This window comes from Pieris brassicae, chromosome 9 (genome assembly GCF_905147105.1).
Source record: "Pieris brassicae chromosome 9, ilPieBrab1.1, whole genome shotgun sequence".
Taxonomy (NCBI): Eukaryota; Metazoa; Arthropoda; class Insecta; order Lepidoptera; family Pieridae; genus Pieris; species Pieris brassicae.
In genome coordinates this window covers 845,846-867,159 of record NC_059673.1, presented here as the reverse complement: position 1 = coordinate 867,159, position 21,314 = coordinate 845,846, and the positions used below count along the sequence as shown (strand labels likewise).

The window sequence follows — 21,314 nt, the reverse complement described above, 5'->3', positions numbered from 1 at the left end:
AATCATACGATGAGTCATGTGATAGTTATTGTTTAATACATGAGCAATTCATTCATTCACGGCTCAGTTTAATCTACCAGGACTGTATGTCATGTAACTGTTTTTAATGTCACACTCACATTGCCAGAAGACTGGCAAGTCCTTTGCCGTCCATTAAAGAATTGGTAAGCTCTTTTCATGGTGGAATCTAAATCAAATTGGTTCAGAAATACTTCAGTGAGCAGCTGGTTCCACATAGTGGTGGTGCGCAGCAAAAACGCTCAGTTGTGGAACGGCAGACGTCGAGCTGATACAGATGGTATTTTGGTAGATTTTGAGCAACATAAAATAATCTTTGTGAATACATAATTTTAAAGCACATTAAGCTGAAAGTTACACTGCCAAGAGATTGCGATTATAGTGAAATACAAAATCGATACTAAATTAATTCGAGAACAATTCGACAATCACGCGAAACACTAAAGCACTGTAAGAACCTCAATATTCTTCAACCAACAGGAAAACATTTTGTGTATTTATATAAAGCTTTCACTGTTTCCACGAGCAGTATTGGCCTATTGGCTACAGCGACTCTCATGGATGAGGTCGAACCCTGTCTGTGCACCATTGGACCTTCTATGTGCGCATTTAACATTCGCTCGATCGGAGAACACATCGTGAGAAAACCGGCTTGCGTTAGATCCTAAAAGTCGACGGCGTGTGTCAGGCAAAGTAGGCTGATAATGTTTATTACTAACAAAACACACACACAGAAACACAAAAAATAATTTAAAATAATAATAGAGAGATAACAATTTTTTTTAAAGAAAAAAAGGTTTAATTGTGTAATGCGTGTGTGCTGTGGTTGTGGGCCTGGCTCAGCATTATGATACAGATATAGACATCTGAGGCCCAGACCTAAAAAGGTTGTAGCGTCACTGATTTCTTTTAATACAAAGTTTAAGAATGCTATAGCGTAATATTAGTATCGTATGGCATGAACGGAAATTAATTAGCTTTTCAAATGTATGTCATTAAAGCCCTTGTTTGCATATAAACGGTTAATTATATCTCAAGGTATTTACTAGTGATATAACATACATATGTAATGAAATAAGATTTGTCTATTTATAGGTTTAGTTGAACATGGTTCTATGTGAATTAGGTCAATTTTATTTATTTTTACATAAAATCGGTTATTTTTTCCGGTTTCCTTTGGGCAATTTACTTCCTTTGGTTTGTGTTGTAGGTAACAATATACTTCTTCTCCATTTAGTGCCTCTCCATTACTGGAGGTTGGCCGTCAGTCTTTTGAAACGTGTCTTGTCCTGTACCAGATACAACTGTTCCGCAGTCACAATTCCCGTCTACTCCCTAACGTTGAGTATCTTTCTTCCTGCCTTGTACCCTGGATTTTAGGTATCATAACTAAGTGAAGGAGGTGGTAGCGGTCGTGACGCAACTTTCCGTTGTTTAATATTCTGCATAAGTTTTTTCGACAAGAATATACTGCAATTTATTGATTAAAATCAATGGTCAAACTATATTTCCATATTTTAAAGTTCTATCATTCATAATTTGGTAATTATTTCTACTAAATAATTTTGTTTAAATATTAGACATCTTACAACTACTCATATTCATATTATAAAAGATAACACTTAGATGGTAACAGCGAAAAGAATCGGAAGTTCGATCGCCGATGTCAACAAGTGTCGCCTTATATGGCGATCGCGGCTAACGATGCCGTAATTATGCGTAGGAGTTGAGGAATTAGTACTTATGACGTTATCATATGTAGTATCTTTACGTGAGACAATGTTAAAGGGCGTTAAGGCCATATATGGAACGCAACTGTGTAAATAACAATTATTTAAATGGTTTCTGGTCATCGCAGTCAGGATTTTAATACTACAGAGCCAAAGGGTAGGAAGACACTGAAACTAACAGAAGACTCGCAAGTGCGTTGCCTGTTTTTGGGAATTGGTACGCTCTTCTCTTGAAGGAAAGTAAGTCAAATTGTTTCGAAGGATATAAAAGGAATAAAAACCGCTCATATACTTTGAACACAACTAATTCAGTTTGTTTATTGTTCTGTTAGTTAGTTAGCCTGTATCAAAATGATTTTATTTGAAGCAATCCATCTGAAAAGTACATGATAATATGTCAAGATTTTTTTATTGTAGTAAAACATTGTTTATATTTAATACATACGCTGAAAATAATTTAAAATAAAAAAAATATAGCTGCATTCTTGTAAGAATTACTTATAGGCGGAGTTTATTTATAACTGTGTTTGTTACCATGGTTACATTCACTAGAATCTATTCAAAAGAATATTAGATGCGACAATAAAATAATAATGTTTTGATCAATATACTAATAAATATTGAACTGTTTGTTCTAGAAACATAAGTTCTTAACCCAAATAGCGATATCGCGAGGTACTTAATTGTGAGCAAGTTTAATCTGGCTAGTGCTGTATATCCATTCTTTAACATATTTTTATTGTGCTCCTTGTAAAATGTGAGATGAGCTCCTGATGACAGGCTACTTTAGCTGTGGACCTCATGTTTTACAGATAAAATCGTCGATGTATCGCAAAATGTGAATCGCATACTTGCACCATTAAGAAATGTTTTTGAAACTCCAAACACTATACCATAAGACCCACTATTTTCGTCACTGAATAATTTCCTGCCAGTTCTCCGTTCTACAGCTTGATAATTTTAGAGGGTATTATATCAGCTGGTTATAATTATAAACTTTTAATTGTATAATATGTAATATTATTTGCTAAAACTTGCCGTATGTATGCATTAAAAAAAATAACTATACAATTAAATAATATAAAAACAAAATAACTTTTATCACAAACATAAAACAGTAACAATTATTATAAAAAAAGCTGACAAAAACAGGGTTTTAACTATAAATGACATTTACCATTCACATTTAGATTCTATATATCTAGGACTCTCTCCTGCCAAAACAATATACCCCTATATTTAAGATATATAGATATATCGCGTGGGTGGAGTCGTAGGCGAGAGTGATCTAAGTCGTCGGAAATGTATTGCCTAACGACAGTGCTTATCGAAACAGCCTTATAGGATACAGCCTATTTAGGCATTATAACAATGTCGTTTCCGTTATAAAATACTTTTTTTATCGCCAATAAAAAAATAATTTATTTTATTTTAATAAGCGGGGTTTTTATATATTATAAAGATAAATGTATGTTTGTAATAAATAAACTCATAAACTGGAGGAACTATAACTGGGAATTAGCCGACAGAACCAGGGACACTATCAATGCCAGAGTGATCGCGTTGTCGGCCTTTGAAAATTGGTACGCTGTTTTCTTGAAGGACCCAAAGTCGAATTGGTTCAGTAGTGGTGGTAAAAACTGCCTTATAGAGTTTTGTGGCTACCACTATGTGGAACCAGCTTCAACTTAGGATATTTCAAGAAAATAAAAGAACGTATCGATATTTAAAAGGCCGGCAATGCACTTGCGAGGACTCTGGCAATGTGAGTGTTTCTTAGCAGTACCACTTAACATCATGTGAGCTTCCAGCCAGTTATGAGCCCCGATGCAAAATAGTTCGTCTAGTGTAAAATTTTCTCTGTGAGATTTTTTCTAACTTCATTATTTTTGTATATATATATATATATATATATATAATATTAAGGCTGTTCTACTACTTACGCGTTACTTATGCCATTTTTTAATGATGAACCAATAAACTACTTAAGCTTTTTAAATTTATACATATCCTGTTTTAAATTCGATTTATATGAAAAATTATGCAGGCGGTAAAAGAACTATTTGTATGATCTATGAATCAGTGTTGCAAATATTGCGAAAGTATACCAGGTTCGACGGCCTGTATGCAAATTCGCGATTTATATTCTGGCAACTCGCGGCTTGCTGTGTGGGCTTTTAACTATTACTCAAGAATTTGTTAAGATAAAGTCAAAGTGTTGCAAACGTTCAGTGATTACACAAGAAATAATTATCGTGTTTTTCGTTAATAGAACAGGTAAACAGACAGAAAGCTCATCTGATATTAAGCGATACATGGAAACTCTCAGCGCTATAGGGCTCGCCGCCGCCTTTGCAGCTGGCTCCACATAGGGCGCGGCAAATGCTGCTGCAAACGCTCAGTTGTGGAATGACTGACTTCGATGTGATACGGGTAGAATTTCGTATTCTGCCTCGACATCTCATGATGAAACTCAGCTACAGATAACAATAAGAACAAATCCTCTGAACACTCTCAATAGTAAAAGCGTTTTTAAGTTTCTCAAGGTTTTGCCGCTATGTGCAATTAGCTATCCACCGAAGTACTTTCGAACCAAATTGCCTAAAAGACCGCCAATTGAGAGCCTGGGAATGAGTGATGAAAATAATAATATCTCGCTTTAAACTTTGTAATATGACAACATGGCGTCTAGGCGACGTAACGCGATAAAACTATAAATGCCTGTGAAAACCACATCCAAATACCTTTAAGTAGATATATAAATTATCTATATTATATATAAGATGAAATTATGTCTAATAATATGTAAATTATTAAAGATTCGTTAAACTTGTTCAAAGCGTTATTAAAATCATAATTATGTAATGATTTACTCGTATCAATAAAACTTCGATCAGTGATTAACTTTGATTAATCCACATAACACATAAATTAGTCTCAATTTGAGCCTATTATACATAACATCAAATATCTTTTTACAAAATCAATATTTTGATTGATGATTCGTTGATATAAACGCGCGTACTACGGCTAATACTAAACATATTATGGTTCATAAGTAGTTTTAATACTATACACAATGTAAGCTGAATTGGACATTTATTTTTAAAAAAATTATGGAAATAAATACAAACTATAACTAAATATATGTATGTGGCTATACTAGAAAGTGAGGAGGCCTGGAGTACAACGGTCTACTTCTGTGAGCATGAAATGCTGCAGAAGGAGACTGCTGAGCGATTGAGGGAGAGAGAGTTTAACCGTAGACTGGCCGATGGCTTAAGGTGTCTCGGTCTCGAGTGGGCCGGAACCGCTGGTCGTGATCGATCTCTATATCCCTTGAATAAAACGCCTGGCAAACCCCAAGGGCCCATCTTAACGGGACCGTGAAGGGCTTTAATGCTTCTAATGTGTGTGAGGGTTACCCCTCTGAATAGCGGAAGACTGAGTGTAGAACATCCCCACACCCCCCCCCCCCTCATTCAAGCTCGACAACCTGTCGGGCTGCGTAAGCGCATTTTCAGCTCATTTAAAAAAGGCAAACAAAAGAAATGTGGTATAATAATAATATTGACAACATAGTCTAACCACCTAATGAACTATATTTTATTAGCGGGTTCAACAGACGTTGTCCTGTACACACGTTGAACAAAAATAAAATAAAAAAACATGCAAGTCACGATTCTCGAATGCACTTAAAACACATTTAATCAAAATCTGTTCAGGAAGACATTATCTATACAGACACACATAAGACTTATACATATATGTAAAAATTTCTAGCAAAAATCTAATGATAAATTATTATTTTTTTGTTTATATTACGCCGTTTCTAATTCAAAACTAAGCTTATTTATTACGAAGCAAAATTTAAATACGTATATAACTAAATTTTGGAAGCTAAATCGGATATGAGCAACAAAAGCACTCCACAGCCTTTTGCGCAAACATGATCGATCCCTCACAAACAATGACGTGTTGGATGACATCAGCCAGGAGTCAAACCTACGTTTATATTTGGCAATAGCCCTCCAACGCCGTACCTACGCACTATGCTAATTTCATACTGTTAAGGGCGTAAAATAAAAATTATACTATGACAAGCCAATGAAACGTCTTCCACTTAGAAATTTATTTCGCATTCTAGTCTTGAAGTACAACCACTGATTGGTCTCAGATTTCTGTAACTGTTTATTTATAGGCGGCACACGGCCAATGCCATGGACACTCTTAATGGCAGAGACTCGCGAGTGCGTTGCCGGCCTTTGATATTTTTCTAAGAGACTTTTGCCTGTCACCCAGCCTGGCAAGATTTTTATTTCACCGTGCGTACAGTTAAATGCGCACAAAGAAAGAAGAAATGGACTTATCGTTTGAGCACAGCCGGGATTCGAATCTACGACCTCAGGGATGAGTCGCACACACCTAACCTAGCCTAGCCAGTTGGTCAACATCAGTTTATTTCATCAGATAGTTTATATATGGGATGCAATATATAGAAAATTCGTGAAATATTTGCCTGATTGATTTATAAGTATCAAAAACTATTGTCCCCCACAAATAAATTAAATCCCATTAAAGAGAAGAAGCGGGAAGAGGGAGCGTATGTGACTCTGACGAGAGCTCGTGTGAGAGATGTTGAGACATCAAAAGTTTACACATTAGTACCTAAAGATAGACTCCTTTCATAAGGAAGCAGTAGGTCTATCTTCAGAACACATATGTGTAGGTTACCCATTCATATGTGTAATCCAGCATGCCCGCATCAGCATGCGGCAAACATTCCCGCAGTCCTTGACCGCACTTGAACTTAGCCACAAACACGACACTATTATTCACTTTCAAACGAAATGTTTAAAATAGTTGTTCAACGGATTCTTTAATATTACTGATATTTAATAAATTGAATTTAAATTATATAAAAAAAACTATCCGTTAACCATTCCGTAGCGTTATTTGGATAAATAAGCCACAGGTCAATTGGAACAAGTACTTTAAAGATCAGAAAAAGATATCTAACAATCGCTTAACTCAGACAAGACTTTCAGCTATCAAAAACGAAACTTCGCAACGCAGTTTTTCTACCATTATATAATTAAAGTCAGTTAATTTCTTCAGTGTCTTAAGTTATTACTATTGTTTGAAATGAGATGAAAATGTATAAACACAGGCCCTCGCCATCGATGTCGGAGCTTGACTCCTAACCTAAAACATCTTACACTAACCACATCTTATTTTTTTAATTAATACATTTATTTGGCCAACGTGCATGCAATTACTGATTGGTAACTAAACATTCGGGCTTCTAACTTTATTCACAACCAATTCAAACGGGTCGAAATTGACTATAGCTAACTTCAGGGTGCGCTCATCATCACTCATCATATTTCCCAAACCAAAAGAAGTCGTAACGTAAAATAACGTCACACATACACCCTAGACTGAAAATACCACATTCCTTGTCTCAACAGTTCCAAACAATCCATTTGCTTGCTAATTAATTTACCAACAAAACTTTAACCACGCATTTATTTTTGCAGCTGAATAAGCTTATATATATATCAATAATGTGCACATTAAGAACTGCGCTAATACTCATATATTTAAGACGAGAGAACAGATTTATTACATATAGCACAAGCTATAAGACAGGCGATTTGTTCTAAGCTATTTGTTTAGTTTTTGTTTGTTAATTTTACAATGAAAATATGTATATTTTCGACTGGTATATTCTCTGCAGTGATGGCCTAGTGGCTTCAACGTGTGACTCTCATCCCTGAGCTCGTAGGTTTGATCCCCGGCTGTGCACCAATGGTATTTCTATCAATGTTCGCATTTAACATTAGCTCGAACGGTGAAGGTAAACATCGTGAAGAAACAGGCACACCTTAGATCTATAGTCGACGGCGTGCGTCAGGCACTGAAAGCTGATTAAACTTGTCTATTCGATTAACAAATGCAGAAATCTGAGGCCCAAAACCGCCTATTTATACGAGATAATTAATTCAAACGAAATTCTCTTACCGTCTCATATCGGAGCATACCAATCCAAAGTGTATTCGCCATATTATTGACTTAGCCTACCCTTTTAGTATACCTAACATATGGAAGATTTTGTTATGCTATTATTGGATAGCATAAGCGATGTAAGATAGAAGCGGTTCGCTTTTCAGGAAAAAAAATCCAAGTAATAAATAAAACTGAATTTTTAATAGTTGTTTGTAGGTTTTTGATAGGAACATACTTTATGATTCATTTTTATTTGTATAGATAATAGTTAATATTATATCTATTTAGGGTTAAGACAAAATCTCTCCTGATCTTTGTCTTGTCTTTTTATAGAATTACGGAATTAAATTAAATAGGTGAGCACAGACGTTTTACGAAATTAAACGCGCCGTAACGTTTTCTGTACCCAATAGTAAAACGTTTCGTGACCACCCAGTGACTCTTTATACCAAAAAGTAACCTTTATGAGGTTAAGAGTACTGAAAAGTCTAAAATAATATTAACAATAACGCGGAATTCAAACCCCCCCCCCCCCCCGCATAGTAACGTTACAAAAGGAACCTGCCCCCAAATTAGTACCTTGAAGACGTACTTATAATGAATTAATTTAATTTTTTAAATTGTCACCCGCTACATTCAAAGCCACACAAGCATCCAACGATGCGCAAACAAAGCAAATATAGCAAACATTTGAAATTATTACGCGCACAACCTGATGTATTGGGTGTAAAATTATATATTTACCGTCCTCTATTTGTCTACTACTCACCGACATTCATTACTGTATGTTAAATAACATATTACCACATGTCCAAATATAACTCCGGGCGTAACTTAAAACTACAATTTAACACATACAATATGTGTGCTTATTGATTATCGCTTCTTCTATTTATCCTCAGTTGGGGTTAGGAGTCCCTCGACGTCCGTCGTTCCACAACTGAGCGTTTTCTAAGGCAATTTTTGCCGCGCACCACCACTATGTGGAACCAGCTGCCCACTGAAGTATTTCCCACACAATTCGACTTAGGGTCCTTCAAGAAAAGAGCGTACCAATTCTTGAAAGGCCGGCAACGCACTTGCGAGCCTTCTGGCAATGTGAGTGTCCATGGGCGGCGGTATCGCTTCACATCGGGTGAGCCTCTTGCCCGTTTGCCTGCTATTACATAAAAAAAGGAGTTCAATTTTGTGTGTTATCATTTATGTATTTAAAAAAAAACAAATACAATAATTTCGGGCTTTAAACTATGTAAAAATGTCATGAGTCACGTGTCCTCTATTATCAAATTATTATCTATACTAATAGGGACATTCTTAAAGGGAAAAGTTTGTGAGGTTGTATAGAAAATTATTTTACCAATAGAATACCTGTTGTATCTGTCAAATTTGCAAAGTAATTGAGTTAACCGTTAAAACAAAAATGTTTGGAATGAATTGCGGTTTTCACAAATAGCGGAGGAGTTGTTCGGAGTATGTACAGCTGAGTTTCATCATCGGACGGCAAGGTTACAAAATAGCAGTTTCTTAATGCAGGTTTTGCCGCGCACCTCCACTATGCTGGCCACAGAAGTATTACTGAACCAATTCCACTCAGGGTCCTTCAAGAAAAGAGTGAGCCAGAATGGCCTCTGGCATTAAGTGTATCCTTGGGCGGTGGTAACACTCAAAATCAGATAACTTACTTACCCGTTTGCCCCCTTAAAATTATATTGTGTTACAGATTATTATGTAAGTCAGTATGATTGCATTGTAAGTGATAATTGATCTGTTTGTAGTTTTTTCTGTTATTTACAAACACTCAAATCACATTCGTTGCATTAGGTATATGTTTTGTTGTTTAATTTGTAGCCATTCAGCTGTTTCGATTTAAGACAAAGAAACCTTTAGTACGCCAAACGTATGATACGTTAAAACGTAATATGAGACCAATGGTCCATACTGGCTTACTTCACAACTATATTCTTGTACTTATTTATGACTACTTAAAGTATGAAATCTTTATACCTGTGTACGTAATACAATATTTACTAATTATCACGAAACACGATTAGACATAAGTCGAAAATAATCTTTGCTCAAGGAACTGAAGCCTAACTAAGTGGATGTAGGCTTTAGGGGTAAACAATTGTGAAATATTGTTGTCCCACGTGTCCAGTGTTTTGTACTTAAATTAAAATAAACCACAAACTCAAAGAAAAAAAAACCTTTCTGTGTATCCAGAGAGAAGTTAAGAGAGTGGGCAAAAAGTGTACGTGGTCTATGAAACTTTGACATTCAAAGATCAAACAGCACAATGACAGCGTTTTTACAATTTTTTGCTTTATAATTTTATTTTTATGGCGAACTACGACAGAGCAGTAACAGTATTCTCACCAGACGGTCAGCTACTCCAAGTGCAATATGCCCAGGAGGCTGTCAGGCGAGGGTCAGCGGTTGTCGGTGTACGTGGTTCGAATAGCGTGGTACTCGCAGTGGAAAAGAGGATAGTTCCAGATTTACAAGTGGAAAGAACAGAAAAGAAGATAGTGTTATTGGATGACCATATCATTCTTGGTTTCGCGGGAGTCAGGGCCGATGCAAGAGTGCTTGTTTTGAGGTTAAATTTAATTTTGCTTATAAAATAAAGACAGGTAAGAGACCACTTTTTTATAGAACAGAGGCAAACGGGCAGGAAGATCGCCTGATGTTAAATGATACAGTTGCCCATGGACACTCTGAATCCCAGAGGACGAGTGCCTTGCCAGCCTCTTAGGAATTGGTACGCTCTCTACTTGAAGGACCCTAAGTTGAAATGGTTCGGAAATACTTCAGCCTACCTACCTACCTAGTGGTGGTACGAACGACGTTGTCAGACGTCATCAGACGTCATCAACGTGAATTTCCAACAGTATCAAAAACAACTTTCAACTTCGAAACAACGCCTTTGAACACTCTCCGTGGTAAATTAGGTAAGATGCAGAAAGAGCCCCACATCCCTACGCAATGCCAAGTGACCACCACGAGACTGCCAAAAAAATATATTATTATTTTGACAGACGTGTCTCGACTTCTCTTACTTGTTCTATTTGATGATATATGTTCTTCAGGGGACAACTAGCCGGCTTAGTATTTTCACGAGAAATTAAATACAAAACTTCAACAGATCACAAATAGAGTGTCAATCCCATCGCCTCACAGTGGAAGATTCAATAACAGTGGAATATGTATCCCGCTACATCGCCAGTATGATGCAGCAGCACACACAGAACAGTGGCAGAAGACCATTTGGTGTTTCCTGTATTATTGCTGGTTTTGATAGTGATGGACCACACGTGTTTCAGACGGAACCTTCGGGGACGTTTTATGAGTGGAAGGTATATGTTTAAAATATGTAAATACTAATAAAAATGTAAAAATCTATATTGAAAGCATTTTGGGACAAGAGAGAAGGTCATTTAAGTAGGGACTGGATAAAAACCATTCAAATATTAACCTGCGTTGTTAGGAGTTAATGATAAGTTTCTTTAAGGCCTGTTCAGCTGGAAGAGGAGAAAAGGCTATAAGAGATTACTTAGAGAAGAACTATAGTATAGAGAAGACATCGACTGACCATGGCACCATCCAGTTGGCTGTCCGCTCTTTAATTGAGGCCCAGAGTGGAGAGAGGGAATTAGAGGTGTGTATGATAATTTTCTTTTTAAAAAAATCAAATAAACAAATATTATTAGTAAAGTATAGTATATTTTAGTAGTTACGAGTTTCTTTGTAATAAATTAAATTGTAACAAAATAAAATGATAAATTATAGTGATCAATTTTGCAGGTGGCAATCTTAAAGAAATCTTCGCCACTGGTTATGTTGACAAAACAAGCCATCCAATCGTACGTCGCAGAAGCACAAAATGAGAGATCTTTTAAAACCTGAAATTGCGCCATCTATGTTCAGATTCCAGTACTACAATAACACTTGTGTACACAGTATTGACGCGCAGTAGTAATATCTTATCACGTCGATAGATGGTATTACTAGTCAAGGAAATTTTTAAAATATATATTTATTCGTGTTAAAAATAGTTGTATATTGCATTTTACAGACTGTAAAAATATAACTCATAAATTTTATAGCATTTACAAAGAACAAGATAACAAAAGTATATTTTAAATACATACACCATAAAATTTATAGATAAAAATTGGAATTTGTACTTCACTTCAAATTGCATAAAACCTGGTATAAAGCCAAAACTTTTGACCTAAAAAGGAATTCTCAACCGTTGGCTATAAACGAAAAAAATATTTTCCGTTCCTATTTCCAATTGCGGACGCAATATTTCAACTGTGCATAGTAGCAGGTCACATCCTATCAATATAGTATAAGTCTTAATTAAATTGTATATTTATTTATATATTAAAATTTACAGCAGAAACCTTTTAACCATAAAGGAATTCCGAAAATCATAATAATGATTACGCTATAAGTTAAAAAATCATTTTCAATTTTTTCTTCTAAGATTAGTTATAAAAATAAACAGTACTTAATGTCTCTATAACTCCGTTGCTGATCTTACCTGTAACAAAATATAAAAGTTTCAGTTAGTCATCATCAAAATATAGCAATTTATTTATTTAAAGGAAATAAACAACTCGGTGTTAGTTTAACTTCGAAACGGCTAAATGATTTTTGTAAATGTAATAAGTATTGTCACAAATATATTTCGTCTAGGGTGGAGTTAAAAATACATTTTTGTGTTAATCCATTAAATCCGCAGCAAGTGTTTCTAATTAATAATAAAAATCATACATTCAATGCTCGATTTCTGCGCCATGAGCCTTAAATTGTATTTGATATGAAGGCATCATTTACACATAAAATTAAAATACACTAAAAAACAAAAGTATTTCCTCAAACTTTGTTTGGTTCCCTTTGGAGTAGAGACTTTTGGCCCGTGGGGTTCAATTGCACAGTTAGGTAAACATTTAAGTTGGCACATGGTAGATAGTCGGTATTCTGTGACGCCGTCGTAACAGTTAAAGAGAATTCGGAGTGGGTTTGGGAGTGGGTCGCCGACCCTCAACGTAAAAAAAGATGATTACGCAAGTACTCCACCTGCACTAAGCACTGTGACCTTCGCACCGAAATGGACAACTCAGAAGATGGGCTCGCACAGCAGACGCTCATGACGTAGACAAGGATTAAGGGAAATTGTTACCGCGCCACCCGTCCATAGCGAACAGATGGGGCTGTTGGGTTTTCAGTGGGCAGGTGTCCATTGCACCATACGGACTGAGGCCCACACTCCCCGCGTCATTTTTAAATCGTTGTTAAAAAAAATGGTAGATAGTAGGTAGAATAGAGTTTACATTCCTTAATATTAGTATTAGTTGTGTTAGTATAAGTTTTAAAAAAATTAAGTTACAATTTTTTTTAGTGGTCTAGTTTTTGTATGGCCTCTCTTAGGGTAAAAGCCTCCTCCATATTTTTCCATTTCTCTTTGTCCTGAGGAACATTCATCTAGTTTTTCCCCGCTAGTTCTATAATGTCATCTGTCCAGCTTTTCTTTTGTCGTCCTATACATCTCTTTCCAGTAGGTCCAGTCCATTTTGTTATTCCTAGTGTCCATCTTTAATCCCGCGCTCTAAGAGCGCGTATAAGTGTATCTGTAAGTTTTTTTTTTTTTACGAATGTCAACATTTCCTGTTTTGTTTATTCTTCTCAACTTTAAGATGCTTCTTTGTATTGTATTGCATGCTGGCAAGACAGGATTTGTCTGGTTGTTTTCTAGCTGAAAACCCACTTTTGACTTGCGTACGTCAAACTAGGTAGAATATTTGAATCCATTATTATCTTCTTGTGTTGTAGGACTGTAGTTTGCTGACGTCACCGTTAAACAATTTATGTCCAAAAGTCTTTTAAGTACATATACATGTATAACCCATGTCCAATTGGTCTCAGTTCACTACCATTCGTTAAGATTAATTCACCATTCAGATATAATCTACTATACGATGAATGAAGAACTGTATTACACTGGTAGCGGAGATAACTCATGTAATTACCTTGCTTATCAAAGATATTGAACATCTTACGAGCTTAACAATAAATCAAATCAATTACAGTAATTGTAAACTGTCCATTAAGTATAATCACCTGCAGGTTCATTACTGTTATTAATTTTGTAATGGTGATTGATTTCTTAAGTATATCCTTTAGTTACAAAGCTATGTTATATTTTTTTTTCTGAACTAGCGGAACTGACAGACGTTGCCCTGCTGTTTCAAACGATTAGGATGAATCAAAGTATGACTGCAGCGCCATCGGCCGGGCTGATTCGTGAATCAAAATCATTCAAATCGGTCCAGCCGTTTAAGAGTTCAGTGACATACACACGTACAGTAGAATTATATATATGTAAGCTATTCTATTTTTTCAAATTTAATTGAAATCGATTAGTTTAGAAGTCCATAGCGGACAAACAACGTGACGCGTAATACATATTGTTACGAGCTAGGGGATCGGATAGAAAATGCCGTGTATTTCTTCAAGGGTTTATTTCTTGATAAATCAATGAGGAATTTATGGGCAAAAAATTAATTGCAGAGATTCACTAATAACACACAAAAAACACAGTCACTAATTACTTCACTTATGCACACTTCACACAGTACTTTATCACTTATATTCACTTTATTCGCACTTTATCGCTTCGGTGTTTCTCTCGTGTAATCGCATTCAAAACTAAAAGGCGACTAGTCGCGTTTCGGCTCGCTTATATATCCCTGGGAATAATTCTAAACAATATTCGAGAACACTCTAGGCGCTTGCTACTGAGTAGCGATTGCGCAATTCTAGAACGTCCGCACTCTTTGTCTCTTTCGCACGTTGCTCTGTCCTTGTCGTACGGCGTTCTAGAGTGCTCAGTCTAGTTTCGAGAAAGTTCTGATCTTCTCTCTCTCTCTCTCTCTCTCTATCGTATCATTTCGTCCTTGTCTCACACCTAGAAAGTTTGGTCTAGAATATTCCTTCATCAAAGGGGTATACCTAGGCCTGAAAACGCCTGAAAACGGGTCTCCTGAAAACTGCACCACTCTACTACACATGTTCTGAAACCGACTGAAAAAAGGTTTCAGCTTCCTGAAAACTAGGGTAACATTATAGAAATTACAATTTTCTAATATGTTATTGACCCTCTCCTGAAACGGTCAGAAATCATATTTCAGCCTGCTGAAAAGTTCTCTAACTAGTGGAAAAATCTAGAAACATTGCAGTCGACCCGTCTTCGTAACAATATTAAGAAGATTACTGATACAGCGAACTTAATTTATGATGTTATGAAAGAAATATATTATTAGGTTAACTTTATTAAGAGTAAAACACATTGAATTAAAAATTGTATATAATATTTAAGTAGATATATTCCTTAGATTAGACGAATTAAATTTCTGGACGCATAAATATTTGACAACCCATATATTATTATTAGAGCCTTATTAATGAATCCATAGAATTGTTTAGCGGTTCCTGCTATTTTCTCTTCTTTTTAATCTGACATTTCTCATTTTTGAGATCTAATTCTCTTGTTTTGGATGACAGGAATCGTACGTTGAAAGTGCATAATTTTAATTGTTGGACGTACAGCGCCTTCTATATTTTTTTATTAATATCCTACACTAATGAAAAACCATGAAAATCGGGACCGGTCGTGATTACGTTTTACATTACACTAATAAAGGCCAGCCCTGAGCCAATTTTATTACTTCTCTTGCTAACCGCATCCATCCTGGGCGACCTTTGGTCCAAAGTATCTTCATTCTGCTCGGCATTTTCTGCTGCTTTGCATGTGAATCGGAGTCCATTCGGTATTATACCCAAAAAGAAATTATTCCCAAACAAATAGGTCGTATTTAAAAACAGGATCTGCTTCCATTGATGAGAGTGCACATAGCTAACAATTAAAACTCATTTATAAATTTATCTTCCGCATACTGAAATCGACAAACAAAAAATGCATTGACTCTTCATAATTATACTTATTAAATGCAATCAAACCATTTCCTTATAAACTCGTTTGGAATATTAAAAAATTCCGGTGACAGTGTTTCCTTTTACATCTATCTTTAAGATGATACAAATATACTACACATGTGCTGAATTTATTCCCGTTATTTATTTTACTGAACAAATATTCTATAAACTACATGTTTTCTTTTATAGGCTAGAGGGACAAAAATTGCAGTCATCGGCCTTTGTGGAAGTATGTTCTTTTTCGTCTTACAGATCTTAATATTTTGTACATAGAAGTTACATATTTATTACACATCATTATAGTCAAATTTTATATTGTTTTAAATATCACAGAGTTAAAATATATTATGACGTTTTACATTATTATGTTGTAAGCATACATATTAAATAATAATAATAATGTAAATAGCGTTTCGATTTTGACCACAAACCTGTCAAAATGTATTTTAGAAATCCATCCAGATGTGCGTGGACAGCCATATCTCTTCTAAAACCGTACCCTTAGTTAGAACATATTTAATTCAAATACATGATTAATATAAGAGCTGGTCTCGCGAGTAATTGCGCCCCGGCTCGCCCAGGATTATCGTAAATAAAAATATTACCGATGCAGCCGGGGCATATTTCGCGACGCCTGCCATTCGCGAACTAGTACAATTAATTAAATGTATATTGTTTTTATTTTTGGAAAAAATGTGATATAAAAAGTCCCTGGACAATATGGCAGGGGAGTAGAGGGTTTATTTATTAAAAAAAAAATAATAATATATATATAAGTTGACCAGAAATTTGTAGAGATATAATACATACACTTATGAAACGCACACGTAGTCTAATACTTAGATAATTAATCCAACAAAGTCCCATGTATATAGGTCAGAATATATTGTATGGTTAAAATATGTTAAATCCGGTGAATATCGTCCTTAAGCACGATATTTTTATATCAGATAAAAATAAACAGTATGTATGTATGTAAAGTAGGTTTTATAGTTTGTAGTAAAATGTATTTACGGAAGTCATGAGTCATTTTACATTTAAGCCCAGTTCTAACATCTAGTCAGACTAGGAACAACCTTTTACACGCTTGTCTCACGTTTTTTTATAGAACAGGGGGAAACTGGCCGCGTTATGTGGAACCAGCTGCCCACTGAACTATTTCCGAACCAATTAGATTTAGAGCTTGCCAATTCTTACAATGCTGGCTATGCACTCGCGAGCCCTCTGGCATTGAGTGTCCATGGTCGGCGGTATCACTTAACATCAGGTTTTCCCCCAGTTGTAAACAAAAAATCTCGTAAATTCGATTTAAATATGTATTATAATATGTGCGTGTACGTATAAGAAGTTTTATAAGTAACACTTATAAAATATCTTAAGAGAAATTTAAATAAAGTGTCTCAGGACAAAGACACAATATAACATTGTAACCTAGCCTAACTTGAGATTAATAAATAATTCAAATCTAACCTAATGTTACTAAAAAGGATTTTTAATATGAGGAAGTGTCCAATAACACTTACAGTAATCTATTCAAGGAAAGACACTTTTCTTGTGTACTATTTTGTTTATTCTAAAGTCACATCATACATGTAATTAATTTTAAAACTAGCTGATTTTGTATTAAAAAAAATTAATTAGTGAATATAGTTCCGAGTATGAACACGCCTTAAGAGCTTCCTTTCGTCGCCTCGTCTAATGAACTCGAGGCAATAAAACAAGCACAATAGCACTTAGCAGGACGGGATTAGCGACCTGATGGACACTTCCTAGCTACGCGTTGTTTGTTTTACTCCTTTGTATACGATGTTTTGCAATAAGCCAAGATAATAAATCGTCGGCCAGAGCTGGGCAGACGACCTGCCGGAAGGATTGAGATCAGCTCGTCAAAGAGACGAGTGGAAACAATGGGACTGTCGGAAGACAACCAGACCGACTGGATGCTGTTTATTAGTAGGCTTATAAATATATAATTAAAATGTTATCGCTTAGGTTAAAAATATGTAAATCTATATATTAGGTCCTTACATATGAAATTGGCGTTTTGTCGTACTGGCCACTGTGACCTCAACTACCTCCTCTTTGGTTAGGAATTTCAAATTCAAATTTGTACAGCTATTTACTCGTGTATTTGTGCTTTGATGTCCGTCATTCATTTGTTTTTTTCCTCTGTTTTTTCTGTTTGCGTCACTCATTTTACAAAATGGAAAATTTAAAGTATCGCATTATTTACGAGTACGAATTCCGCCGTGGCACTAGTGCTGCGGAAACGACTCGAAGGGTGAATGATGTGTATGGCGGTCATGTTGCAAAAGAAAACACAGTTCGTTTTGGTTCCAACGTTTTCGTTCTGGAAATTTCAACCTGCAGAACAATCCCCGTGGACGGCCTGAGACCGGCAGGCTGCGGTGTTAGTGATAAAACTGTTTTAATTCAATTGAAGCAAATTGGGAAGATTAAAAAGCTTGAAAGGTGGGTACCTCACAAATTGACTGAAGCAAACCGGCAAACGCGCGTCGACTGCTGCGTTGCATTACTGAACCGGCACAATAATGAAGGTATTTTAAACCGAATCATTACCTGTGATGAAAAATAGATTCTTTACGATAATCGGAAGCGCTCAGCGCAATGGTTGGATCCTGGCCAGCCAGCCAAATCCTGCCCCAAGCGAAAATTAACCCCAAAAAAGTTACTTGTAAGCGTTTGGTGGACTAGTGCCGGTATTGTTCATTGCAGTTTTCTCAAATCTGGCCAGACTATTACGGCTGATGTCTATTGTCAGCAATTGCAAACCATGATGGAAAAGCTAGCGGCTAAACAACCTAGGCTGGTCAATCGCTCCACGCCACTGCTACTTCACGACAACGCTAGACCACACACTGCACAACAGACGACTACCAAATTAGAAGAGCTTCAATTGGAATGTCTAAGACATCCTCCGTACTCCCCGGACCTTGCTCAAACAGATTACCATTTTTTTCGAAATTTGGACAACTTCTTGCAAGGAAAAAATTTTAACTCTGATGGGGCAGTCCAAATCGCCTTCACAGATTTTATTTATTGCCGTCCGACTGGTTTATTTTAGTAAAGGGATCAAGGACTACCTATGAGATGGCAAAAGTGCATAGAAAACAGTGGTTCATACTTTGATTAATTAAATATATTATATTTAAAAATATTCGACTTTTTGTTCCTCCCATACAAAACGCCAATATCATATGTTCGCCATAACGCCAAGTTCAATAAGGACCTAATATTTGGTTAGTGAATTAAGGTTTTTATTATTATTATAATAATAAATCTTCGGGTATAACATATATAATAACCTCTTACAAGCATACAGGGTAAGGGCCCTCCTTCCTTCCACCAGCCAGTGATGATGATGAAGCCAGTTAGAGGATGCCTAGGATGTACATGCTATGCCTATCTTAAACGCGCTTGGAAAAAATATATAATTCTACAGTACGTGGTATGTCAGTGAACTCCTCTCCTCGTAATTTCAATTCACTTGTTCGATGCGGCGATTATTGTCTCTATACGTGAATTTATCAAACATTCGTTTGCTGCAGTTAAAGTGTTAAAAGAATAAAAAATTCTGGCACTACAACTTTATTGAGGTCTGGGCCTCATATTTTTGTATCCGCTTCATGATCATTTGTAAATCTAATGGGCAAGTAGGTGATAAGCCTCCTGTGCCTGACGCACTCCGTCCACTTTTTAGGCAAGCCGGTCTCCTCACGATGTTTTCTTTCACCGTTCGGAAGAATATTAAATGCGCTCATAGACAGTCTATTGGTACACAGCCGGGGATCTAACCTACGACCTCAGCACTGTGTCGCACGCTGAACCCACTAGGTTAAAGTGTTACGTAATTTATTTCTACAAATACTATTTGGAAATATAGTTCATTCTAACTCTAGAATATAAAAAAATATATATATTTAAACATACAGAACTATGTCTGGTACGTTAAGTTTATGCGGTCATAAGCTAAACATATTGAGCTGGGGGAAAATTAGTTATGATATATATATATATATTAGTAAATAATTGGAATGAAAATGAATGGAAAAAGAAAATGTAAGCAATGATCACACACTTGAAGCCAACTTGCGCCCACTTTTTTACCACACTCATAAATTGTAGTTAATAGCAGTGTTGGCCTAGTGGCTTCAGCGTGCGATGCTCATCCCTGAGGTCGTAGGTTCGATCCCCGGCTGTGCACCAATGGATTTTCTTTCTATGTGCGCATTTAACATTCGCTCGAACGATGAAGGAAAACATCGTGAGGAAACCGACTTGCCTTAGACCCAAAAAGTCGACGGCGTGCATCAGGCACAGAAGGCTGATCACCTATTTGCATATTAGATTGACAAATGATCATGAAAAAGATAAATAAAGCTGATGCCTAGACCTGAAAAGGTTGTAGCGCCATTGATTTATTTTATAAATTGTAATTCAACATTCCCATTTCCGATAATGTCCAATAGCATAAGTGTCTCTTAGATTTACGAACTCTTCAATATGGCCTGAATTCACTTTGATTAGTGATTAGTTGGCTGCGTAGTAACGTGATTAGAACCGTGTTCTATTTTTTGCGAGTGACCATATCCCCCCCCCCCCCATCACTAGCAGCGTGCCTGTCAAAACATGTAATTTTAGTTCTTAGCGCGAAGTGGGCCAAAAACATAACCAATAAATTTGTGCAGGAGTATGTAAAATATGAATGCCTTTACTATCGCACAGACCCCAGCAACAAATTAAGGGAGCCGGAAATGCAGTACTTTTACGGTTAAGTAAAACTATGGATATACCATCGCATACTTCGGATATTATGTTACAAGTTGTCGATCTTGGTACACTGAATAGGTGTTGCAAGACGCGTAAACTAATTCCATTAGCCAATAAGTATAAAATGGCGTGCAATTTTACTGTTGCCTGTAAAGCAGGTCTCATAAATATACCGCTTTTCTGTATGACGGGTGCAACGAGGTTTAGTAGTCACCGGTCAACCTGAGAGCAAATAAATATTCCGTAGTATCTTCAGCTGCCAATTGCGCCATGATTGGGCCTTCTATTAATCCATTTTCGAACCCATACATTTCTTGGTCTTGCAAGTTCAGCTTCCAAAACTTCTTCAGTTTCAGATAGCACCGCGTTTAATACTTTCAGTACTTCTTCCATTCCATCGCTTCCCGATCATCGCTGATTGACAGCTACTAAAGACTGCTGAATTTACTAAACAGAGCCACTAAACAATAATTTGACACTACTTGCACTACACACCTGTAAGCCGAGTTAATTTTTGTTAGTTTCGCGACCACACAACACAGAATTTTATGTTAAAATAAACAATAAGTCAGTAGACACCCAGCTTCAAACAAAGATTTTCATTTAAATTTGAAGAAAAATTAAATCACGTGTTATATAAGCGAGTGTTATCAATTAACTTTAATGTCTGTATTCAACAATAATTAAAAATACAGTTAATATAGTAAATGCGAAAGTGAGATTGTTGTAAGCGTCATGCTCCGGCGCATTGGGCGATTTCTATGA

At 36.1% G+C, this 21,314-nt stretch overlaps 2 protein-coding genes across 2 annotated transcripts in view; one reads left to right on the top strand and one right to left on the bottom strand.

Moving 5' to 3' along the window:
• Positions 1–21,314, bottom strand: part of LOC123714728 (dystonin) — a 256,193-nt gene that overhangs the window by 173,462 nt on the left and 61,417 nt on the right. The gene's annotated exons all lie outside the window — the stretch shown is intronic.
• On the top strand, positions 10,048–11,791 carry LOC123714733 (proteasome subunit alpha type-7-1-like). Its single transcript, XM_045669192.1, has 4 exons — positions 10,048–10,353; positions 10,900–11,110; positions 11,266–11,412; positions 11,559–11,791. Exons 1-4 carry the CDS (start codon positions 10,094–10,096, stop codon positions 11,658–11,660), a joined length of 720 nt encoding a protein of 239 aa, XP_045525148.1. The 5' UTR covers positions 10,048–10,093; the 3' UTR covers positions 11,661–11,791.